This window comes from Oncorhynchus gorbuscha, unplaced genomic scaffold (genome assembly GCF_021184085.1).
Source record: "Oncorhynchus gorbuscha isolate QuinsamMale2020 ecotype Even-year unplaced genomic scaffold, OgorEven_v1.0 Un_scaffold_2870, whole genome shotgun sequence".
NCBI lineage: Eukaryota > Metazoa > Chordata > Actinopteri > Salmoniformes > Salmonidae > Oncorhynchus > Oncorhynchus gorbuscha.
In genome coordinates this window covers 2,501-28,717 of record NW_025747265.1, presented here as the reverse complement: position 1 = coordinate 28,717, position 26,217 = coordinate 2,501, and the positions used below count along the sequence as shown (strand labels likewise).

General features: G+C 46.7%; 2 protein-coding genes across 2 annotated transcripts; one reads left to right on the top strand and one right to left on the bottom strand.

Moving 5' to 3' along the window:
• Nucleotides 1-1,723: 1,723 nt before the first annotated feature.
• LOC124026981 (V-type proton ATPase subunit d 1) lies at nt 1,724-17,470 on the bottom strand. The gene is made up of 8 exons (XM_046339566.1): nt 17,221-17,470; nt 13,614-13,785; nt 12,833-13,011; nt 8,123-8,202; nt 7,673-7,750; nt 5,498-5,674; nt 3,310-3,387; nt 1,724-1,943 (listed from the first exon to the last, which is right to left on the bottom strand). Exons 1-8 carry the CDS (start codon nt 17,348-17,350, stop codon nt 1,782-1,784), a joined length of 1,056 nt encoding a protein of 351 aa, XP_046195522.1. The 5' UTR covers nt 17,351-17,470; the 3' UTR covers nt 1,724-1,781.
• Nucleotides 17,471-21,259: 3,789 nt separating this feature from the next.
• Nucleotides 21,260-21,692, top strand: LOC124026980 (gibberellin-regulated protein 14-like; the record flags this gene model as incomplete). Its single annotated transcript, XM_046339565.1, has 1 exon — nt 21,260-21,692. A coding segment is annotated over exon 1 (433 nt), but the record flags the coding sequence as incomplete, so codon positions are not given.
• Between the last annotated feature and the right edge of the window lie 4,525 nt (nt 21,693-26,217).

The following is a 26,217-nucleotide window of genomic DNA, read 5'->3' as shown; positions in this document are numbered from 1 at the left end:
ACTTAGTGAATAGGGGTCCCTGGTTAAACTAGGTGCACTACTTAGTGAATAGGGGCCCCTGGTCAAACTAAGTGCACTACTTAGTGAATAGGGGCCCCTGGTGAAACTAAGTGCACTACTTAGTGAATAGGGGTCCCTGGTCAAACTAGGTGCACTACTTAGTGAATAGGGGTCCCTGGTCAAACTAAGTGCACTACTTAGTGAATAGGGGTCCATGGTCAAACTAGGTGCACTACTTAGTGAATAGGGGTCCCTGGTTAAACTAGGTGCACTACTTAGTGAATAGGGTCCCTGGTTAAACTAAGTGCATTACTTAGTGAATAGGGGCCCTGGTTAAACTAAGTGCATTACTTAGTGAATAGGGGCCCCTGGTCAAACTAAGTGCACTACTTAGTGAATAGGGGTGCATGGTTAAACTAAGTGCACTACTTAGTGAATAGGGGTCCCTGGTTAAACTAAGTGCACTACTTAGTGAATAGGGTCCCTGGTCAAACTAGGTGCACTACTTAGTGAATAGGGGCCCATGGTCAAACTAAGTGCACTACTTAGTGAATAGGGGCCCCTGGTCAAACTAGGTGCACTACTTAGTGAATAGGGGTCCCTGGTTAAACTAAGTGCACTACTTAGTGAATAGGGGTCCCTGGTCAAACTAAGTGTACTACTTAGTGAATAGGGGTCCCTGGTCAAACTAGGTGCACTACTTAGTGAATAGGGGCCCCTGGTTAAACTAAGTGCACTACTTAGTGAATAGGGGTCCCTGGTTAAACTAAGTGCACTACTTAGTGAATAGGGGTCCCTGGTTAAACTAAGTGCACTACTTAGTGAATAGGGTGCATTAGAGACACACACACTTAAACTGCTGAATGTAAAGAGTTGCTTCACTTCTATAGCGACTACAAAAAAAAAACTCAACCAATCAAGACAGTATTGTACATTGTCAGAACAAGCAACAAGCTCGGGACAAAATACCTTTCAACGGGGTGATGGACTCACACAAATATCTGATCCACTCCGGCTATACAAGTCAAAAGGATGAGAGATGGAACGCGTTTCTGTCTAAAGTGAACCTGCTGATGGCACGTTCACTTCCTGTGATTTTTAAGGGCAAAATAGACTGTGCCGATGACGATTGGTTAAAAACAGCAAGCAGCCATCCAATAGCCCATCATTCCTTAGTGGAGTTGGCTGGCTGGCTGGCTGGGGGAATGTCTCAGAGGAGGAACCAGTGTGCTCTTCTGAAGTCACGTTGACCCATGTGTGTTATAGAAGTCGCAGTATCTTTCAGAAATAAATTAAAACCTCGTTAAGTTACTAGTGGAACCCCAGTGGAAGAGGATGCCTGGTATTTAGCATCTATCCATGAAGAGACAAAAACAACGGGAGTTGGAGCACATTTACCCGGTCCTAATGTAGAAGGACTAGACAAGGCATCGCTCAGCTATTGAGAGAAGAGCTGTCCATCTCAGATTAGAAGATACATGTGTTTGTACAGTAACTGTGGATCGGAGAGAAACTGTGGATGGATACGTGGGATTAGAAGATAAAGAAGTGTGTGTGTTCAGATCAGAATGTAGGGAGGTGTGTGTGTGTGTGTGTGTGTGATCAGAATGTAAGGAGGTATTGGTGTGTGTGTGTGTGTGTGTGTGTGAGATCAGAATGTAAGGAGGTATTGGTGTGTGTGTGTGTGTGTGTCAGATCAGAATGTAGGGAGGTACTGGTGTGTGTGTGTGTGTGTGTGTGTGTGTAGATCAGAATGAGAGGGGTACTGGTGTGTGTTCAGATCAGAAGATGGGGATGTAGTTGTCTATCTTGGCGCGGTGCCTCTGAGCGATACACTCAGCGATCCACACGATGTTCCTGCACTCCTGCTCCTTCAGCTTGACGTAGGCATAGAACACGCTGAAGTGGAACTGGTTCAGGAACGCCAGCTTGTTCAGCTTCACCTGCAGGACATCAGGGGGGGGTTAACGGGGACATCAGGGGGTGGGTTAACGGGGACATCAGGGGGGGGTTAACGGGGACATCAGGGGTGGGTTAACGAGGACATCAGGGGGTGGGTTAACGAGGACATCAGGGGTGGGTTAACGAGGACATCAGGGGGTGGGTTAACGAGGACATCAGGGGTGGGTTAACGAGGACATCAGGGGGTGGGTTAACGGGGACATCAGGGGGTGGGTTAACGAGGACACAGAACACGCTGAAGTGGAACTGGTTCAGGAACGCCAGCTTGTTCAGCTTCACCTGCAGGACGCGGGGGTGGTGGGTGGGTTAACGGGGACGCCGGGGTGGTGGTGGGTGGGTTAACGAGGACGCCGGGGTGGTGGTGGGTGGGTTAACGAGGACGCCGGGGTGGTGGTGGGTGGGTTAACGAGGACGCCGGGGTGGTGGTGGGGGGTTAACGAGGACGCCGGGGCGGGTGGGGGGGTTGCGAGGACGCCGGGCGGGTGGGGGTTAACGGGGACGCCGGGCGGGTGGGGGTTAACGAGGACGCCGGGCGGGTGGGGGGTTAACGAGGACGCCGGGCGGGTGGGGGTTAACGGGACGCCGGGCGGGTGGGGGGTTAACGAGGACGCCGGGCGGGTGGGGGTTAACGAGGACGCCGGGCGGGTGGGGGTTGCGGGACGCCGGGCGGGTGGTGGGTTAACGAGGACGCCGGGCGGGTCGTGGGTTAACGAGGACGCCGGGCGGGTCGTGGGTTAACGAGGACGCCGGGCGGGTCGTGGGTTAACGAGGACGCCGGGCGGGTCGTGGGTTAACGAGGACGCCGGGCGGGTCGTGGGTTAACGGGGACGCCGGGCGGGTCGTGGGTTAACGAGGACGCCGGGCGGGTCGTGGGTTAACGAGGACGCCGGGCGGGTCGTGGGTTAACGAGGACGCCGGGCGGGTCGTGGGTTAACGAGGACGCCGGGCGGGTCGTGGGTTAACGAGGACGCCGGGCGGGTCGTGGGTTAACGAGGACGCCGGGCGGGTCGTGGGTTAACGAGGACGCCTTGCGGGTCGTGGGTTAACGAGGACGCCTTGCGGGTCGTGGGTTAACGAGGACGCCTTGCGGGTCGTGGGTTAACGAGGACGCCTTGCGGGTCGTGGGTTAACGAGGACGCCTTGCGGGTCGTGGGTTAACGAGGACGCCTTGCGGGTCGTGGGTTAACGAGGACGCCTTGCGGGTCGTGGGTTAACGAGGACGCCGGGCGGGTCGTGGGTTAACGAGGACGCCGGGGGGGTCGTGGGTCTTGGGGGGGGTTCTGTTAATACTATGATTAGAGGGGAGTGAGTGTGCGTGTGCGTGTGTGTAGAGGTCGCGCTGCTCACCTCATGCTCAAAGAACCTGTCCTCCAGTGTCTTGTCCCCTGGGTTGCTGCCTGCTCCCTCAAACAGGAGCTTGTATTCCTGAGAGGAGAGGAGAGGAGTTAGCCGGTCTGAGCTGCATCACCATATGTTTTGACTATCAATAGGATGAGGCAGGAGGGTAGCTGTATTGCTGGGGGATTGAGAACATATTTCATTGGTCCTCTGTTTTAGTTCAACGGTTCTAGGAAGTGATACCATGTCCTTATAGCAGGTGTGCCGCTCTAAATATAGTCACAGGACAGAAAGAGACTTGGTGAAGGTGTTAGTAGTAAGGACCAGTAACTTACAGGGTAGTAGCCAGCAGGCTGGGCTAGCAGTCGTAGTATAACTTACAGGGTAGTAGCCAGCAGGCTGGGATAGCAGTCGTAGTATAACTTACAGGGTAGTAGCCAGCAGGCTGGGCTAGCAGTCGTAGTATAACTTACAGGGTAGTAGCCAGCAGCCTGGGCTAGCAGTAGTAGTATAACTTACAGGGTAGTAGCCGGCAGCCTGGGCTAGCAGTCGTAGTATAACTTACAGGGTAGTAGCCGGCAGCCTGGGCTACCAGTCGTAGTATAACTTACAGGGTAGTAGCCGGCAGGCTGGGGTAGCAGTCATAGTATAACTTACAAGGTAGTAGCCGGCAGGCTGGGCTAGCAGTCGTAGTATAACTTACAGGGTAGTAGCCAGCAGGCTGGGCTAGCAGTCGTAGTATAACTTACAGGGTAGTAGCCAGTAGGCTAGGCTAGCAGTCGTAGTATAACTTACAGGGTAGTAGCCAGCAGGCTGGGCTAGCAGTCGTAGTATAACTTACAGGGTAGTAGCTAGCAGCCTGGGCTAGCAGTCGTAGTATAACTTACAGGGTAGTAGCCAGCAGGCTGGGCTAGCAGTCGTAGTATAACTTACAGGGTAGTAGCCGGCAGCCTGGGCTAGCAGTCGTAGTATAACTTACAGGGTAGTAGCCGGCAGCCTGGGCTAGCAGTCGTAGTATAACTTACAGGGTAGTAGCCAGCAGGCTGGGCTAGCAGTCGTAGTATAACTTACAGGGTAGTAGCCAGTAGGCTAGGCTAGCAGTCGTAGTATAACTTACAGGGTAGTAGCCAGCAGGCTGGGCTAGCAGTCGTAGTATAACTTACAGGGTAGTAGCTAGCAGCCTGGGCTAGCAGTCGTAGTATAACTTACAGGGTAGTAGCCAGCAGGCTGGGCTAGCAGTCGTAGTATAACTTACAGGGTAGTAGCCGGCAGCCTGGGCTAGCAGTCGTAGTATAACTTACAGGGTAGTAGCCAGTAGGCTGGGCTAGCAGTCGTAGTATAACTTACAGGGTAGTAGCCAGTAGGCTGGGCTAGTAGTAAGGACCAGTAACTGACAGGGTAGTAGCCAATAGGCTAGTAGTAAGGACCAGTAACTGACAGGGTAGTAGCCAATAGGCTAGGCTAGTAGTAAGGACCAGTAACTGACAGGGTAGTAGCAAATAGGCTAGGCTAGTAGTAGTGGTAGTAAGGGCCAGTAACTGACAGGGTAGTAGCCAATAGGCTAGGCTAGTAGTAGCAGTAGTAAGGACCAGTAACTGACAGGGTAGTAGCCAATAGGCTAGGCTAGTAGTAGCAGTAGTAAGGACCAGTAACTGACAGGGTAGTAGCCAGCAGGCTAGGCTAGTAGTAGCAGTAGTAAGGACCAGTAACTGACAGGGTAGTAGCCAGCAGGCTAGGCTAGTAGTAGCAGTAGTAAGGACCAGTAACTGACAGGGTAGTAGCCAGTAGGCTAGGCTAGTAGTAGCGGTAGTAAGGACCAGTAATGAACAGGGTAGTAGCCAGCAGCCTGGGCTAGCAGTCGTAGTATAACTTACAGGGTAGTAGCCGGCAGCCTGGGCTAGCAGTCGTACTATAACTTACAGGGTAGTAGCCAGCAGGCTGGGCTAGCAGTCGTAGTATAACTTACAGGGTAGTAGCCAGCAGGCTGGGCTAGCAGTCGTAGTATAACTTACAGGGTAGTAGCCGGCAGGCTGGGCTAGCAGTCGTAGTATAACTTACAGGGTAGTAGCTAAGCAGCCTGGGCTAGCAGTCGTAGTATAACTTACAGGGTAGTAGCTAGCAGGCTGGGCTAGCAGTCGTAGTATAACTTACAGGGTAGTAGCTAGCAGCCTGGGCTAGCAGTCATAGTATAACTTACAGGGTAGTAGTCAGCCACAGCTTTGACCTGTTCGTAGTCGTCAGCGCGGGCAAGCTGAGCCAGCCCCTCAGGGTACAGCTTGCCACAGTGGGGGAACAGCTTGGCACGGTCCTCCTTAGACAGCTCCGTACCAAATGAGTTGATGGTGATGATGAAGGCCCTCCTGTCCGCCTCAAACTGGACACACAGAGGGAGAGGAAATAGGAAACTGACTGATTGACAGGTGAGAGATTAATATACTAGAACACACTTCAAGGTGTGGGTAAATGTTTCCTTTCAATTGGACGGTGAAGTATAAATGACTAAAGAGAACATTCGGAAAGTATTCAGACCCTTGTCGGTTTCACATTCTGTTACGTTACAGACTTATTCTAACATGGATTCAATTGTTTTTCTTTTCTCATCACTACACAGACACACGCAATACCCCTAATGATCAAGCAAAAACAAGTTGACATTTTGCAAATATATATAAATATATATTTATAAAAATGTTAAACTCAGTACTTTGTTGAAGCACCTTTGGCAGCGATTACAGCCTCCAGTCTTCTTGGGAATGACGATGCAAGCTTGGCACATCTGTATTTCTGGAGTTTTATTTTAACTAGGCAAGTCAGTTAAGGACAAGTTCGTATTTACAATGATGGCCTGTACCGGCCCAAACCGGACGACGCTGGGCCGATTGTGCGCCGCCCTATCGGACTCCCAACCACGGCCAGTTGAGATACAGCCTGGTATCGAACCAGGGTGTCTGTAGTGACGCTTCAAGCACTGAGATGCAGTGCCTTAGACTGCTGCGTTACTCTGGAGCCTAGAGTTTCTCCCACTGTTCTCTGCAGTTCCTCTCAAGCTCTGTCAGGTTGGATGGGGGAGCGTTGCTGCACTGCTATTTTCAGGTCTCTCCAGAGATGTTCGATTGGGTTCAAGTCCAGGCTCTGGCTGGGCCACTCAAGGACATTCAGAGACTCGTCCCGAAGCCACTCCTGCGTTGTCTTGGCTGTGTGCTTAGGGTCATTGTCATGTTGGAAGGTGAACCTTCACCCCAGTCTAAGGTCCCGAGCGCTCTGGAGCAGGTTTTCATCAAGGATCTCTCTGTACTTTGCTCAGATCATATTTCCTTCGATCCTGACTAGTCTCCCAGTCCCTGCCGCTGAAAATCTTCTCCACAGCATGATGCGGTCACCACCATGCTTCACTGTAGAGATGGTGCCTGATTTCCTCCAGACGTGACACTTGGTATTCAGGCCAAATAGTTCAATCTTGGTTTCATCAGACCAAATAATCTTTCAGGTGCCATTTGGCAAACTCCAAGCGGGCTGTCATGTGCCTTTTACTGAGGAATGGCTACAGGAGCCATAAAGGCTTGATTTGTGGAGTGCTGCAGAGATGGGAGAACCTTCCAGAAGGACAACCATCTCCACAGAAGAAGTCTGGAGCTCTGTCAGAGTGACCATCGGGTTCTTGGTCACCTCCCTGACCAAGGCCCTTCTCTCCCGATTACTCAGTTTGGCCGGGTGGCCAGCTCAAGAGTCTTGGTGGTTCCAAACTTCCTCCATTTAAGAATGATGGACCACTGTGTTCTTGGGGACCGTCAATGCTGCAGATCTGTGCCACGACACAATCCTGTCTCTGAGCTCTACGGACAATTCCTTCTACCTCATGTCTTGGTTTTTGTTCTGACATGCACTGTCAACTGTGAGACCTTATATAGACAGGTGTGTGCCTTTTCAAATAATGTCCAATCAATTGAATTTACCACAGGTGGACTCCAAGTTGAAGAAACATCTCAAGGACGATCAATGGAAACAGGATGCACCTGAGATCAATTTTAGCAAAGGTTCTGAATACCTATGTAAATCTGTTTTTTTTTATACATTTGTGAAAATGTCTAAAAACCTGTTTTTGCTTTGTCATTATGGGGTATTGTGATGTCATTATGGGGTATTGTGATGTCATCATGGGGTATTGTGATGTCATCATGGGGTATTGTGATGTCATCATCGGGTATTGTGATGTCATTATGGGGTATTATGTGTAGATTGATGAGTTTCTTTTTTAATCCATTTTAGAATAAGGCTGTAACAGAAATGTGTAAAAAGTCAAGGGGTCTGAATACTTTCCCGAAGACACTTGTATATCAAGTTAACTTTCTAATAAAGGGACACGCTCACGGACCTCTAGAATAGGACACATGGTGTCACCAGTGGTTCCTCCCAGAGTGGAGCAGAACTTGTAGAAAGCCTCCAGATAAGCCTGGAAATGAATACATGGAATAAAGTCAATGACCATCCATCTTCTGATGCACGATGTTGTTTAACATTGTGAATTAAATCCCTTTGCTCACCTCATTACAGAGTATTACAGGTGAATGAAATCCCTTTGCTCACCTCATTACAGAGTATTACAGGTGAATGAAATCCCTTTGCTCACCTCATTACAGAGTATTACAGGTGAATGAAATCCCTTTGCTCACCTCATTACAGAGTATTACAGGTGAATGAAATCCCTCATTACAGAGTATTACAGGTGAATGAAATACCTTTGCTCACCTCATTACAGAGTATTACAGGTGAATGAAATCCCTTATTACAGAGTATTACAGGTGAATGAAATCCCTTTGCTCACCTTATACAGAGTATTACGGATGATCTCGATGTTCATCTCATCCAGATCCTGCTCAGATATGCAGTCTTGGAAGAAAGCAGCTGAAGAAATGATCAGACATTTAAAACAGGATTTAGAAGATGACACATTTATGAGCAAAGTTGAGTTATAGCACCATCTAGTGCTACAGGTTATAAAATCCATCCAGTCTGATGTTCAAAGATTCTTCTTCCTTGGATTCTCAAATCCATGACTTCCATTAGTAAACCACCCGGGACAGGGGGGGGACAGTTCCATTAGTAAACCACCCAGGACAGGGGGGGAACAGTTCCATTAGTAAACCACCCAGGATGGGGGGGAACAGTTCCATTAGTAAACCACCCAGGACAGGGGGAACAGTTCCATTAGTAAACCACCCAGGACGGGGGGAACAGTTCCATTAGTAAACCACCCAGGACAGGGGGGGGGGACAGTTCCATTAGTAAACCACCCAGGATGGAGGGGGGGGGGGGACAGTTCCATTAGTAAACCACCCAGGATGGAGGGGGGGACAGTTCCATTAGTAAACCACCCAGGATGGAGGGGGGGGGACAATTCCATTAGTAAACCACCCAGGATGGGGGAACAGTTCCATTAGTAAACCACCCAGGATGGGGGGGGGGGGAACAGTTCCATTAGTAAACCACCCAGGACGGGGGGGTGGACAGTTCCATTAGTAAACCACCCAGGATGGGGAACAGTTCCATTAGTAAACCACCCAGGACGGGGGGGTGGACAGTTCCATTAGTAAACCACCCAGGATGGGGAACAGACAGTAGAGAAAAGCGATCCACACTACTAAGCAGTACTAGTGGATCAGTAAATCAACCCAATAGAGGGTGGAGCACTGCCAGAACGTGTCCCAAATGGCACCCCATTTCATTGTGCATTACTTTGGACCAGAGCCCTTCTGTGCATTCAAAAGTAACGCAGTAGTGGGTATCATTAGTATTCATCCTCTTGGATATACATCTACAGTACATACAGTGGGTATCATTAGTACTTATCCTCTTGGATATTCATCTACAGTACATAGTGGGTATCATTAGTACTTATCCTCTTGGATATACATCTACAGTACATACGGTGGGTATCATTAGTATTCATCCTCTTGGATATTCATCTACAGTACATACAGTGGGTATCATTAGTATTCATCCTCTTGGATATACATCTACAGTACATACAGTGGGTATCCTTAGTATTCATCCTCTTGGATATACATCTACAGTACATACGGTGGGTATCATTAGTATTGATCCTCTTGGATATTCATCTACAGTACATAGAGTGGGTATCCTTAGTATTCATCCTCTTGGATGTACATCTACAGTACATAGTGGGTATCATTAGTACTTATCCTCTTGGATATTCATCTATAGTACATACAGTGGGTATCATTAGTATTGATCCTCTTGGATATTCATCTACAGTACATAGAGTGGGTATCCTTAGTATTCATCCTCTTGGATATACATCTACAGTACATACAGTGGGTATCATTAGTATTCATCCTCTTGGATATACATCTACAGTACATAGAGTGGGTATCCTTAGTATTCATCCTCTTGGATGTACATCTACAGTACATACAGTGGGTATCCTTAGTATTCATCCTCTTGGATATACATCTACAGTACATACAGTGGGTATCCTTAGTATTCATCCTCTTGGATATACATCTACAGTACATAGAGTGGGTATCCTTAGTATTCATCCTCTTTGATTTTTTCATATTTTTTTGAGTTACAAAGTCAGATTGAAATTGATTCAATTGTGATTTTTGGTCATTGATCTCCACAAAATACTCTAATTTTAAAGTGGAAGAAAAATGCTAACATTCTTTACACAATTAATTAAAAATAAAACCAATATACGTTAGATTAAGTAAGTATTCAACCCCGAGTCAATACGCTTATTTAGATAAGTAAGCACTATATAGGGAATAGGGCTCTGGTCTATAGTAGTGTACTATATAGGGAATAGGGCTCTGGTCTATAGTAGTACCACTATATAGGGAATAGGGTTCTGGTCTAAAGTAGTACCACTATATAGGGAATAGGGCTCTGGTCTATAGTAGTACCACTATATAGGGAATAGGGTTCTGGTCTAAAGTAGTACCACTATATAGGGAATAGGGCTCTGGTCTATAGTAGTGTACTATATAGGGAATAGGGCTCTGGTCTATAGTAGTACCACTATATAGGGAATAGGGCTCTGGTCTATAGTAGTACCACTATATAGGGAATAGGGCTCTGGTCTATAGTAGTACCACTATATAGGGAATAGGGTTCTGGTCTAAAGTAGTACCACTATATAGGGAATAGGGCTCTGGTCTATAGTAGTACCACTATATAGGGAATAGGGTTCTGGTCTAAAGTAGTACCACTATATAGGGAATAGGGCTCTGGTCTATAGTAGTGTACTATATAGGGAATAGGGCTCTGGTCTATAGTAGTACCACTATATAGGGAATAGGGTTCTGGTCTATAGTAGTACCACTATATAGGGAATAGGGTTCTGGTCTATAGTAGTACCACTATATAGGGAATAGGGCTCTGGTCTATAGTAGTACCACTATATAGGGAATAGGGTTCTGGTCTAAAGTAGTACCACTATATAGGGAATAGGGCTCTGGTCTATAGTAGTACCACTATATAGGGAATAGGGTTCTGGTCTAAAGTAGTACCACTATATAGGGAATAGGGCTCTGGTCTATAGTAGTACCACTATATAGGGAATAGGGCTCTGGTCTATAGTAGTGTACTATATAGGGAATAGGGCTCTGGTCTATAGTAGTACCACTATATAGGGAATAGGGCTCTGGTCTATAGTAGTACCACTATATAGGGAATAGGGCTCTGGTCTATAGTAGTACCACTATATAGGAATAGGGCTCTGGTCTATAGTAGTACCACTATATAGGGAATAGGGCTCTGGTCTATAGTAGTACCACTATATAGGAATAGGGCTCTGGTCTATAGTAGTACCACTATATAGGGAATAGGGCTCTGGTCTATAGTAGTACCACTATATAGGGAATAGGGCTCTGGTCTATAGTAGTACCACTATATAGGGAATAGGGCTCTGGTCTATAGTAGTACCACTATATAGGAATAGGGTTCTGGTCTATAGTAGTACCACTATATAGGGAATAGGGCTCTGGTCTATAGTAGTACCACTATATAGGAATAGGGCTCTGGTCTATAGTAGTACCACTATATAGGGAATAGGGCTCTGGTCTATAGTAGTGTACTATATAGGGAATAGGGCTCTGGTCTATAGTAGTACCACTATATAGGGAATAGGGCTCTGGTCTATAGTAGTACCACTATATAGGGAATAGGGCTCTGGTCTATAGTAGTACCACTATATAGGGAATAGGGCTCTGGTCTATAGTAGTACCACTATATAGGGAATAGGGCTCTGGTCTATAGTAGTACCACTATATAGGGAATAGGGCTCTGGTCTATAGTAGTACCACTATATAGGGAATAGGGCTCTGGTCTATAGTAGTACCACTATATAGGGAATAGGGCTCTGGTCTATAGTAGTACCACTATATAGGGAATAGGGTTCTGGTCTAAAGTAGGGCAATATATAGGGAATAGGGATCTGGTCTATAGTAGTACCACTATATAGGGAATAGGGCTCTGGTCTATAGTAGTACCACTATATAGGGAATAGGGTTCTGGTCTAAAGTAGGGCAATATATAAGGAATAGGGATCTGGTCTATAGTAGTACCACTATATAGGAAATAGGGCTCTGGTCTATAGTAGTACCACTATATAGGGAATAGGGCTCTGGTCTATAGTAGTACCACTATATAGGGAATAGGGCTCTGGTCTATAGTAGTACCACTATATAGGGAATAGGGCTCTGGTCTATAGTAGTACCACTATATAGGGAATAGGGCTCTGGTCTATAGTAGTACCACTATATAGGGAATAGGGCTCTGGTCTATAGTAGTACCACTATATAGGGAATAGGGCTCTGGTCTATAGTAGTACCACTATATAGGGAATAGGGCTCTGGTCTATAGTAGTACCACTATATAGGGAATAGGGCTCTGGTCTATAGTAGTACCACTATATAGGGAATAGGGCTCTGGTCTATAGTAGTACCACTATATAGGGAATAGGGCTCTGGTCTATAGTAGTACCACTATATAGGGAATAGGGCTCTGGTCTATAATAGTACCACTATATAGAGACTAGGGCTCTGGTCTATAGTAGTGCCACTATATAGGGACTAGGGTTATGGTCTATAGTAGTACCACCATATAGGGAATACGGCTCTGGTCTATAGTAGTACCACTATATAGGGCTCTGGTCTATAGTAGTACCACTATATAGGGAATAGGGCTCTGGTCTATAGTAGTACCACTACATTTACATTTACATTTAAGTCATTTAGCAGACGCTCTTATCCAGAGCGACTTACAAATTGGTGCATTCACCTTATGACATCCAGTGGGACAGTCACTTAACAATAGTGCATCTAAAACTTAGGGGGGGGTGGGGAATACCCCCCTATAGGGAATAGGGAATACGGTTCTGGACTATAGTAGTACCACTATATAGGGAATAGGGCTCTGGTCTATAGTAGTACCACTATATAGGGAATAGGGCTCTGGTCTATAGTAGTACCACTATATAGGGAATAGGGCAGCAGTCACAGTCCTGCCTTACCCAGAGGGGTGTCGACCAGGATGGCGTTGTAAAGTTCTGCTGGGGTCTGGGCGATGTTGACTGCCTCCATCTGCTCAAAGCTGCCCAGAGGGTGGCACTTAGGTACCAGCTCAGAGATGGCACGCTGGTGCAGGGTGCCCGTGATCAGCAGGATCACATTGTCTATCATGTAGCTGTACCTGTGAGGATGGGAGGAGAGCGCGTGTTTCAGTGATGACTGGGTAGTTAAGAGCATAGCAAATATTACATTTCATTTTGCAAGATGGTGAGAGCCGGTACGAGGGTTCTCTCTCAGGCTAGAATGAAAGGCGGCCGGTAAGAGCCGGTACGAGGGTTCTCTCTCAGGCTAGAATGAAAGGCGGCCGGTAAGAGCCGGTACGAGGGTTCTCTCTCAGGCTAGAATGAAAGGCGGCCGGTAAGAGCCGGTACGAGGGTTCTCTCTCAGGCTAGAATGAAAGGCGGCCGGTAAGAGCCGGTACGAGGGTTCTCTCTCAGGCTAGAATGAGTCAATAGGCATATATAAGAGTATGAAACATGGACCATACAGATGTCACATAACTGAAAAGAGATGGGAGACGGACATATACAGTTTAACCAATAGCTGATTTGTTCCAAGCAATAATAAGACAAGGTGATATTCTAAGCCTAAACCCCCCCCCCCCCTAAAAAAAAATGCATGGGAAAGACAGGCTCAATTTAATTAGACAACATGGGCACCCATCTTGCCCCTTCATTTGGGATAGAGGCTTGGCAGACACCAGAGAGCCTGTGAATGACTCACGTGATGAAGTCCATGAAGCTTGCCAGCGGTTCGTAGGACTGGTTTCTCATGTGACGGAACTCCACCACCATCTTCTCTTTGAGCTTGTCGTCGATGACGGACACGGTGAGGGGGGACGGCTCGTTGGCCAGGAAGCTGCCATAGTCCGTGCTCTGCAGATGGAGTTTCAGGTCTGCGTGGGGGGGGGGGGGGCAAGACGTCTTCAGATACTGGGTAACAGTGGCTTTCAACAGACACAATAAATGACATGCACAGGACAAGTACAAGCTCACAGTAATGCTGCTGTGAGAGGGCATGATGCTAACGGTATGTTAGAGACCCATACACAAGGGAAGAGGCTGGCTAGCTGTGTGTCTAGAATGCTTCCATTTTACTTGATGTGTAAGCTAATCGAGCAATACTTTGAGCAATAGTTTCAGTTCCTCATAGAAATCCCGCTGTTGATCAATCTAATGTGATTTATTTAACATTTTATGTAGGCAGCCTGGTAATGAATAGATGCTAATGGTTCTTGCTAACGGTTCTTCAATAAATACAAGCTTGTTAATACTGGCTAGCTACTAGCTTGTTAATACTGGCTAGCTACTAGCTTGTTAATACTGGCTAGCTACTAGCTTGTTAATACTGGCTAGCTACTAGCTTGTTAATACTGGCTAGCTACTAGCTTGTTAATACTGGCTAGCTACTAGCTTGTTAATACTGGCTAGCTACTAGCTTGTTAATACTAGCTAGCTACTAGCTTGTTAATACTGGCTAGCTACTAGCTTGTTAATACTAGCTAGCTACTAGCTTGTTAATACTGGCTGGCTACTAGCTTGTTAATACTGGCTAGCTACTAGCTTGTTAATACTGGCTAGCTACTAGCTTGTTAATACTGGCTAGCTACTAGCTTGTTAATACTGGCTAGCTACTAGCTTGTTAATACTGGCTAGCTACTAGCTTGTTAATACTAGCTAGCTACAGCAGTCAATGCAATGTAATAACCAGGGCCTGGTTTCCCAAAAGCATCTGAAGGCTAAATTTATCTTTAGATTCTTCTTATGAGCAATGTGAAAATCTCAGAGCTTCTTTCCTGAAACCACTGTTACTTAAGTTAACCTTGCAAGCCAGGCAACTATTTTATTTTTGATAAACAATGCTTTGGTCCATTGCTAGCTAGCCAGTTCAAATAATGACCAGAGTATTCAGGCTGAATCACATCTGGCTGTGATTGGGAGTACCATAGGGAGGCTAATCCCAGAATTTATTTTTACGGCCTCTGGTCAGTTAGGATCACCACTTGATTGTAAGAAAGTGAAATGTCAGAATCATAGTAGAGAATTATTTATTTAATATTTTATTTCTTTCATCACATTCCCAGTGGGTCAGAAGTTTACGTTAACAATTTAAATACTAATTGAGTGTAACTTCGGTCAAACTTCGGTCAAAAGCATCAGGTAGTCTTCCACAATCTTCCCTCAATAAATTGGGTGAGTTTTGGCCCACATGGTTTTTCAGTTCTGCCCACAAATTTTCGATAGGATTGAGGTTAGGGCTTTGTGATGGTCACTTCAATACCTTGACTTTGTGGCAAAATGGCTTAAAGACAACTTTGGAAGTATGCTTGGGGTCATTGTCCATTTGGAAGACCCATTCACGACTAAGCTTTAACTTCCTGACTGATGTCTTGATGTTGCATCAATATATCCACAATTTTCCTACCTCATGATGCCATCTATTGTGTGAAGTGCACCAGTCCCTCCTGCAGCAAATCACCCCCACAGCATGATGCTGCCACCCCTGTGCATCACGGTTGGGATGGTGTTCTTCAGCTTGCAAGCCTCCCGCTTTTTCCTCCAAACATAACGATGGTCCTGATGGCCAACATTTCAGGTTATGTCGATATAGGACTCGTTTTACTGTGGATTTAGATACTTTTGTACCCGTTTCCACCAGCATCTTCACAGGGTCCTTCGCTGTTCTGGGATTGATTTGCACTTTTCGCACCAAAGTACGTTCATCTCTAGGAGACAGAACGCGTCTCCTTCCTGAGCGGTATGACGGCTGCGTGGTCCCATGGTGTTTATACTTGCGTACTATTGTTTGTACAGATGAACGTGGTACCTTCAGGTGTTTGGAAATTGTTCCCAAGGATGAACCAGACTTTTGGAGGTCTACCATTTTTTATTTTGATTTCCCCATGATTTCCCCATGATAGCAAGCAAAGAGGCACTGAGTTTGAAGGTAATGAAATACACCCACAGGTACACCTCCAATTTACTCAAATGATGTAAATTAGCCTATCAGAAGCTTCTAAAGCAATGACATTATTTTCTGGAATTTGCCCAAGCTGTTTAAAAGGTACAGTCAACAACTTCTGACCCACTGGAATTGTGATACAGTGAATGAAATGAAATAATCTGTCTGTAAACAATTGTTGGAAAAATGACTTGTGTCATGCACAAAGTAGATGTCCTAACCGACTTGCCAAAACTATAGTTTGTTAACAAGACATTTGTGTGTGAGATATATACATATATACACATAAGTTTACATACACTTCGGTTGGAGTCATTAATTCGTTTTTCAAACACTCCACAAATTTCTTGTTAACAAACTATAGTTTTGGCAAGTCGGTTAGGACATCTACTTTGTGTAGATAGCTGACATCGTCTTAACTTTCGCTGCTTTTGATTAATTATGACAGAAAAATAAAGCCACAACAACATTATTTACAAGGTGAGGTTAATGGTGAACTGACAGAAAACAACTTCCTGTCACAGTGTGACGAAATAAAAATTATCAGGTAGAATGACCTACTTTTAACACTCCTGCGTCATGTTACAGTAGGATTTGGTCTGGTCGCTGTGACGTTGCCACAGTCGCAGAGAGATAAAATAATATATATATATTATTTTATGTCTGTGCGACAGGAAACTGACAAAATAATATATATATATATATATATATATATATCTGCGACTATGTCTGTGCGACAGGAAACTGACAGTCGCAGATATATATATATATATATTATTTTATGTCTGTGCGACAGGAAACTGACAGTCGCACGTCGTTCAAACAAATTGTAAAACGGTCCTTTTAACCTTTTCAGAGAAACGTCCGGCTCCTTCAGTCCACTAACTGGCACGATAGCTTCCCAGCTAATTAAAATGTAGTTAGGTAAATTAACGTTAGCTAACTAATTCAAAAGAATAATATCGGTTTTGTGAGACCCAATTTAATCTCGAAATCTAGCGACCCGCACATTTAAATTGAATGACCTACATCCATATACAAAACGGATCATTAATAAGCTACTATTCAAGACAGAGTAACCTTATATAGATAGCTTAACGTTAACTAAATTAATAATACAAGGACCCATCATGAGATATTAGTTAGTAACCTACTGTTATAGCTGGCTAGAGTTGTCATTAACATTATATATATATATATATAAGGTACAGTAGTAGCATGGCGACTGGCCAGGTCTTCGGAAACGCCACATGTTTTTTATAAATCCAGTAACGTTTAATAAATGTTAACAATACCACTTGAAAAGCCACTGTGTACATTTGACAACATAGTTATGCAGACGAGCACGCTGACTTTGGCTCCGACTCACCTTCCAGGGTTTCACACTGGACGAGATTTAGATAGTCTCCCTGTGAAAGGATTCCAGCCTTAAAACCCCTGACCAACCCTTCCAAGTAACCATTATCCACATTAAAATACAGCTCCGAGAATATAGGCATATTGAGGCCTCAAAATATATCCGTATATTGATGAAATACAACCGGTTTTAGGAAGGAAAATTAATTCTAGACAGGGCTGAGCTCCAGATTACCCGGCTGTAAAAAAGGACACGTGATCACTCGCCACCAATATCATGTGACTCAACATCGACTTTCGATGACGTAATGCCGCGTTCATATCCACTCGGAACACGGAAATATCTGAATTCAGCCGCGTTCAAGATTACTGGGAACTCGGGAAAGAAACGAGTTCCAACTGGGAAAAATCGTTTTGAAGGACCTGAAGATCACTGATGTTATGATTTTACCTATGTTTAAAAAAAAAAAAAATTCTCGAGGTCCCAGTTGTCTTGAAAACACCAGGAGGAGAAACTGTGGAGAGATGCTGAGGTTTGAGAAGGTTGTACCTGGAAAGTAGATAAAGGGCCTCATCTGACTCTGGGTCAGTAGATAAAGGGCCTCATCTGACTCTGGGTCAGTGGATAAAGGATCTCATCTGACTCTGGGTCAGTAGATAAAGGACCTCATCTGACTCTGGGTCAGTAGATAAAGGGCCTCATCTGACTCTGGGTCAGTAGATAAAGGGCTTCATCTGACTCTGGGTCAGTAGATAAAGGACCTCATCTGACTCTGGGTCAGTAGATAAAGGGCCTCATCTGACTCTGGGTCAGTAGATAAAGGACCTCATCTGACTCTGGGTCAGTAGATAAAGGATCTCATCTGACTCTGGGTCAGTAGATAAAGGGCCTCATCTGACTCTGGGTCAGTAGATAAAGGGCCTCATCTGACTCTGGGTCAGTAGATAAAGGACCTCATCTGACTCTGGGTGAGTAGATAAAGGGCCTCATCTGACTCTGGGTCAGTAGATAGAGGGCCTCATCTGACTCTGGGTCAGTAGATAAAGGGCCTCATCTGACTCTGGGTCAGTAGATAAAGGATCTCTGACTCTGGGTCAGTAGATAAAGGACCTCATCTGACTCTGGGTCAGTAGATAAAGGACCCCATCTGACTCTGGGTCAGTAGATAAAGGACCTCATCTGACTCTGGGTCAGTAGATAAAGGAGTTAATCTGACTCTGGGTCAGTAGATAAAGGGCCTCATCTGACTCTGGGTCAGTAGATAAAGGAACTCGGACTCTGGGTCAGTAGATTAAGGGCCTCATCTGACTCTGGGTCAGTATATAAAGGACCTCATCTGACTCTGGGTCAGTAGATAAAGGAACTCGGACTCTGGGTCAGTAGATAAAGGGCCTCATCTGACTCTGGGTCAGTAGATAAAGGATCTCTGACTCTGGGTCAGTAGATAAAGGACCTCATCTGACTCTGGGTCAGTAGATTAAGGGCCTCATCTGACTCTGGGTCAGTATATAAAGGACCTCATCTGACTCTGGGTCAGTAGATAAAGGAACTCGGACTCTGGGTCAGTAGATAAAGGGCCTCATCTGACTCTGGGTCAGTAGATAAAGGATCTCTGACTCTGGGTCAGTAGATAAAGGACCTCATCTGACTCTGGGTCAGTAGATAAAGGACCCCATCTGACTCTGGGTCAGTAGATAAAGGACCTCATCTGACTCTGGGTCAGTAGATAAAGGAACTCGGACTCTGGGTCAGTAGATTAAGGGCCTCATCTGACTCTGGGTCAGTATATAAAGGACCTCATCTGACTCTGGGTCAGTAGATAAAGGAACTCGGACTCTGGGTCAGTAGATAAAGGGCCTCATCTGACTCTGGGTCAGTAGATAAAGGACCTCATCTGACTCTGGGTCAGTAGATAAAGGAACTCGGACTCTGGGTCAGTAGATAAAGGGCCTCATCTGACTCTGGGTCAGTAGATAAAGGGCCTCATCTGACTCTGGGTCAGTAGATAAAGGGCCTCATCTGACTCTGGGTCAGTAGATTAAGGGCCTCATCTGACTCTGGGTCAGTATATAAAGGACCTCATCTGACTCTGGGTCAGTAGATAAAGGACCTCATCTGACTCTGGGTCAGTAGATAAAGGACCTCATCTGACTCTGGGTCAGTAATAATAATAATAATAATATGCCATTTAGCAGACGCTTTTATCCAAAGCGACTTACAGTCATGTGTGCATACATTCTACGTATGGGTGGTCCCGGGAATCGAACCCACTACCCTGGCGTTACAAGCGCCATGCTCTACCAACTGAGCTACAGAAGGACCACACAGATAAAGGAACTCGGACTCTGGGTCAGTAGATTAAGGGCCTCATCTGACTCTGGGTCAGTATATAAAGGACCTCATCTGACTCTGGGTCAGTAGATAAAGGACCTCATCTGACTCTGGGTCAGTAGATAAAGGGCCTCATCTGACTCTGGGTCAGTATATAAAGGACCTCATCTGACTCTGGGTCAGTAGATAAAGGACCTCATCTGACTCTGGGTCAGTAGATAAAGGACCTCATCTGACTCTGGGTCAGTAGATAAAGGAACTCGGACTCTGGGTCAGTAGATAAAGGGCCTCATCTGACTCTGGGTCAGTAGATGAAGGAACTCTGACTCTGGGTCAGTAGATTAAGGGCTTCATCTGACTCTGGGTCAGTAGATAAAGGGCCTCGTTCCCAGCATCTCTTCAACACCACCCCAGTGCTCCTTTCAGAGGCGCCCTGCTCCGCAGTCACAGGTCTTGTCCCGAGGGACGTGACTCATAGTACCTGCTCCCTCTGGAAGAAAAAAAAACTGCATATGGATCAGCCAAAAGAAAGGGATTCAAGATTCAATTTTCTTCAAAAAATGTCACTCCCATCGGAGCTAGAATCATTCTCTGCGTGACCATCGGGGCGAGGCTCAGACTCTGAGGGCTTCATAGTGTGGACACAGGTTTTTTTTAATGCACTGGGCCTTTAAGTATCTCCATTAGCATCATAGCATTTTGTTGAATATTTCTCAACATGGAAATGTTAATGCATAGTTCTACTGTAGGCCTTTCCACTAAGCAGAACCTCCCCCCGTCCCCCACCCCATGCTGATGCTCATTAGACCCAGGCCTAGGCCTCCAGCCCCCCGCCCCACCCCATGCTGATGCTCATTAAACCCAGACCTAGGCCTCCAGCCCCACCCCCCACCACATGCTGATGCTCATTAGACCCAGACCTAGCCCCCCCCCCCCCATGCTGATGCTCATTAGACCCAGACCTAGGCCTCCAGCCCCCCCCATGCTGATGCTCATTAGACCCAGACCTAGGCCTCCAGCCCCCCGCCCCATGATGATGCTCATTAGACCCAGACCTAGGCCTCCAACCCCCCCCCATGCTGATGCTCATTAGACCCAGACCTAGGCCTGGTTGACCATCTGTATGCCGTCATCCAAACTGATGATTCATTGCTTTGATGTGTCACTTCCATACTGACTTACGCTGACCACCATAAATAACCACTGCCAGGATTTCCCATTAAAAACGTTCTATGAAACATTACATAAATAACATTTAAAACATCTATTAAATTAAATATGGCCCTAAAAGCAATGCAGAGTTCAACAAGATGCGTTGTGAGATGTATTTGCAAAGGTTTTGGCGACTCACCAATTCCAGGAAATGCATCAAGCCTCTCTCCCTATCAGTCCCCATTCTGAGTATATTACATACATTAGACCACAAAGTGACCAGATCGACAAATGAATTTGTACTCAAATTTGATGTTTTTTCAAAACATTTACTGAGAAATATATTGAATCATAATAACAACAGGTTGACTTGGTACTTCCTGTTTACCTAATCAAATAAAATAGAGCCGTATTCATTATTTTATAAAAGATTGTTACACATAGACATGTGCAAGAGATTCTGTACTTACCGTTCTCGGCCGACTGAGAATTGTTATGCATTATTACAAAATACTATAAACAATCATCGAGATAAGTGACACGTTAAAAACAAACTATATTTGCTTACATGAACAACCCCCCCCAGTACACCCCCCAGTACAACCCCCAGTACAACCCCCCAGTACAACCCCCCAGTACAACCCCCCAGTACAACCCCCCCCAGTACAACCCCCCAGTACAACCCCCTGTACAACCCCCCAGTACAACCCACCCCCCAGTACAACCCCCCCAGTACAACCCTCCCAGTAAACCCCCCCCAGTACAACCCCCCAGTACAACCCCCCCCAGTACAACCCCCCAGTACAACCCCCCAGTACAACCCCCCCAGTACACCCCCCAGTACAACCCCCAGTATACAACCCCCCAGTACAACCCACCCCCAGTACAACCCCCCCAGTACAACCCACCCCCAGTACAACCCCCCAGTACAAACCGCCCCCAGTACAACCCCCCGTACAACCCCCTCCCCCAGTACAACCCCCCAGTACAAACCGCCCCCAGTACACCCCCCAGTACAACCCTTTTGTTGTTTTTAGGTGTTTGTTTTTATTAAAAACCAAATGTACGCCTATGTAACGGATGTGAAATAACTAGCTAGTTAGCGGTGGTGCTGGTGTAACGGATGTGAAATAACTAGCTAGTTAGCGGTGGTGCTGGTGTAACGGATGTGAAACGGCTAGCTAGTTAGCGGTGGTGCTGGTGTAACGGATGTGAAATAACTAGCTAGTTAATGGTGGTGCTGGTGTAACGGATGTGAAATAGCTAGCTAGTTAGCGGTGGTGCTGGTGTAACGGATGTGAAATAGCTAGCTAGTTAGCGTTGGTACGCGCTAAATAGCGTTTCAATCGGTGACGTCAATTGCTCTGAGACCTTTAAGTAGTGGTTCCCTTTTGCTCTGCAAGGGCCGCGGCTTTTGTGGAGCGATGGGTAACGATGCTTCGGAGGGTGACTGTTGTTGATGTGTGCAGAGGGTCCCTGGTTCGCGCCCGGGTCTGGGCGCGATATACTGTTACACCTACCACGCTGCACCTTGGTCCGATCCTTTCCACGAGCGTAACACCATGCAGTATCCCTTTGTCATCCAACACCATGAGGAAAAGAACTGGCAGTTCACAAAGAGACAGATGGTCGTAGACCTTCATAAATCTGGTAGTGGCAAGAAGATCCACAAACGGTTGAATATACCCACGGTGAAACAGAGATACCAGGAGAGGCACCTCATACCCACGGTGAAACAGAGATACCAGGAGAGTTACCTCATACCCACGGTGAAACAGAGATACCAGGAGAGTTACCTCATACCCACGGTGAAACAGAGATACCAGGAGAGTTACCTCATACCCACGGTGAAACAGAGATACCAGGAGAGTTACCTCATACCCACGGTGAAACAGAGATACGAGGAGAGTTACCTCATACCCACGGTGAAACAGAGATACCAGGAGAGTTACCTCATACCCACGGTGAAACAGAGATACCAGGAGAGTTACCTCATACCCACGGTGAAACAGAGATACCAGGAGAGTTACCTCATACCCACGGTGAAACAGAGATACCAGGAGAGTTACCTCATACCCACGGTGAAACAGAGATACCAGGAGAGTTACCTCATACCCACGGTGAAACAGAGATACCAGGAGAGTTACCTCATACCCACGGTGAAACAGAGATACCAGGAGAGGCACCTCATACCCACGGTGAAACAAAGATACCAGGAGAGTTACCTCATACCCACGGTGAAACAGAGATACCAGGAGAGTTACCTCATACCCACGGTGAAACAGAGATACCAGGAGAGTTACCTCATACCCACGGTGAAACAGAGATACCAGGAGAGTTACCTCATACCCACGGTGAAACAGAGATACCAGGAGAGTTACCTCATACCCACGGTGAAACAGAGATACCAGGAGAGTTACCTCATACCCACGGTGAAACAGAGATACCAGGAGAGGCACCTCATACCCACGGTGAAACAGAGATACCAGGAGAGTTACCTCATACCCACGGTGAAACAGAGATACCAGGAGAGTTACCTCATACCCACGGTGAAACAGAGATACCAGGAGAGTTACCTCATACCCACGGTGAAACAGAGATACCAGGAGAGTTACCTCATACCCACGGTGAAACAGAGATGCCAGGAGAGGCACCTCATACCCACGGTGAAACAGAGATACCAGGAGAGTTACCTCATACCCACGGTGAAACAGAGATACCAGGAGAGTTACCTCATACCCACGGTGAAACAGAGATGCCAGGAGAGGCACCTCATACCCACGGTGAAACAGAGATACCAGGAGAGTTACCTCATACCCACGGTGAAACAGAGATACCAGGAGAGTTACCTCATACCCACGGTGAAACAGAGATACCAGGAGAGTTACCTCATACCCACGGTGAAACAGAGATACCAGGAGAGTTACCTCATACCCACGGTGAAACAAAGATACCAGGAGAGTTACCTCATACCCACGGTGAAACAGAGATACCAGGAGAGTTACCTCATACCCACGGTGAAACAGAGATACCAGGAGAGTTACCTCATACCCACGGTGAAACAGAGATACCAGGAGAGTTACCTCATACCCACGGTGAAACAGAGATACCAGGAGAGTTACCTCATACCCACGGTGAAACAGAGATGCCAGGAGAGGCACCTCATACCCACGGTGAAACAGAGATGCATACCAGGAGAGTTACCTCATACCCACGGTGAAACAGAGATGCCAGGAGAGGCACCTCATACCCACGGTGAAACAGAGATGCCAGGAGAGGCACCTCATACCCACGGTGAAACAGAGATACCAGGAGAGTTACCTCATACCCACGGTGAAACAGAGATACCAGGAGAGTTACCTCATACCCACGGTGAAACAGAGATGCATACCAGGAGAGTTACCTCATACCCACGGTGAAACAGAGATACCAGGAGAGTTACCTCACACCCACGGTGAAACAGAGATGCCAGGAGAGTTACCTCATACCCACGGTGAAACAGAGATACCAGGAGAGTTACCTCATACCCACGGTGAAACAGAGATACCAGGAGAGTTACCTCATACCCACGGTGAAACAGAGATACCAGGAGAGTTACCTCATACCCACGGTGAAACAGAGATACCAGGAGAGTTACCTCATACCCACGGTGAAACAGAGATACCAGGAGAGTTACCTCATACCCACGGTGAAACAAAGATACCAGGAGAGTTACCTCATACCCACGGTGAAACAGAGATACCAGGAGAGTTACCTCATACCCACGGTGAAACAGAGATACCAGGAGAGTTACCTCATACCCACGGTGAAACAGAGATACCAGGAGAGTTACCTCATACCCACGGTGAAACAGAGATACCAGGAGAGTTACCTCATACCCACGGTGAAACAGAGATGCCAGGAGAGGCACCTCATACCCACGGTGAAACAGAGATGCATACCAGGAGAGTTACCTCATACCCACGGTGAAACAGAGATGCCAGGAGAGGCACCTCATACCCACGGTGAAACAGAGATGCCAGGAGAGGCACCTCATACCCACGGTGAAACAGAGATGCCAGGAGAGGCACCTCATACCCACGGTGAAACAGAGATACCAGGAGAGTTACCTCATACCCACGGTGAAACAGAGATACCAGGAGAGTTACCTCATACCCACGGTGAAACAGAGATGCATACCAGGAGAGTTACCTCATACCCACGGTGAAACAGAGATACCAGGAGAGTTACCTCACACCCACGGTGAAACAGAGATGCCAGGAGAGTTACCTCATACCCACGGTGAAACAGAGATACCAGGAGAGTTACCTCATACCCACGGTGAAACAGAGATGCCAGGAGAGGCACCTCATACCCACGGTGAAACAGAGATACCAGGAGAGGCACCTCATACCCACGGTGAAACAGAGATGCCAGGAGAGGCACCTCATAGCCACGGTGAAACAGAGATACCAGGAGAGTTACCTCATACCCACGGTGAAACAGAGATACCAGGAGAGTTACCTCATACCCACGGTGAAACAGAGATACCAGGAGAGTTACCTCATACCCACGGTGAAACAGAGATACCAGGAGAGGCACCTCATACCCACGGTGAAACAAAGATACCAGGAGAGTTACCTCATACCCACGGTGAAACAGAGATGCCAGGAGAGGCACCTCATACCCACGGTGAAACAGAGATACCAGGAGAGTTACCTCATACCCACGGTGAAACAGAGATGCATACCAGGAGAGTTACCTCATACCCACGGTGAAACAGAGATACCAGGAGAGTTACCTCATACCCACGGTGAAACAGAGATACCAGGAGAGTTACCTCATACCCACGGTGAAACAGAGATGCATACAAGGAGAGGCACCTCATACCCACGGTGAAATATGGAGGGGGGTCAGTGATGTTTTGGGACTGTTTTAATTCCAGACGTCCAGGGGCACTGGTTAAGATTGATGGCATAATGAATTCCACCAAGTACCAGGCAATTTTGGCTGACAATCTGGTTGCCTCTGCCGGAAGGCTAGGACTTGGCCGTAGGTGGACTTTCCAACAAGACAATGACCTGAAACAGACCTCAAGATCCACACAGAAATGGTTCTGTGACGACAAAATAAATGCTCTGCCTTGGCCATCTAGTCGCCGGACCTCAATCCAATCAAAAACCTGTGGGCTGAGTTGGCCATCTCAGTCGCCAGACCTCAATCCAATTGAAAACCTGTGGGCTGAGTTGGCCATCTCAGTCGCCAGACCTCAATCCAATTGAAAACCAGTGGGCTGAGTTGGCCATCTCAGTCTCCAGACCTCAATCCAATTGAAAACCAGTGGGCTGAGTTGGCCATCTCAGTATCCAGACCTCAATCCAATGGAAAACCTGTGGGCTGAGTTGGCCATCTCAGTATCCAGACCTCAATCCAATTGAAAACCTGTGGGCTGAGTTGGCCATCTCAGTATCCAGACCTCAATCCAATTGAAAACCTGTGGGCTGAGTGGAAGAGGATAGTTGATAAGCGCAAACCCAAGAATGTGAA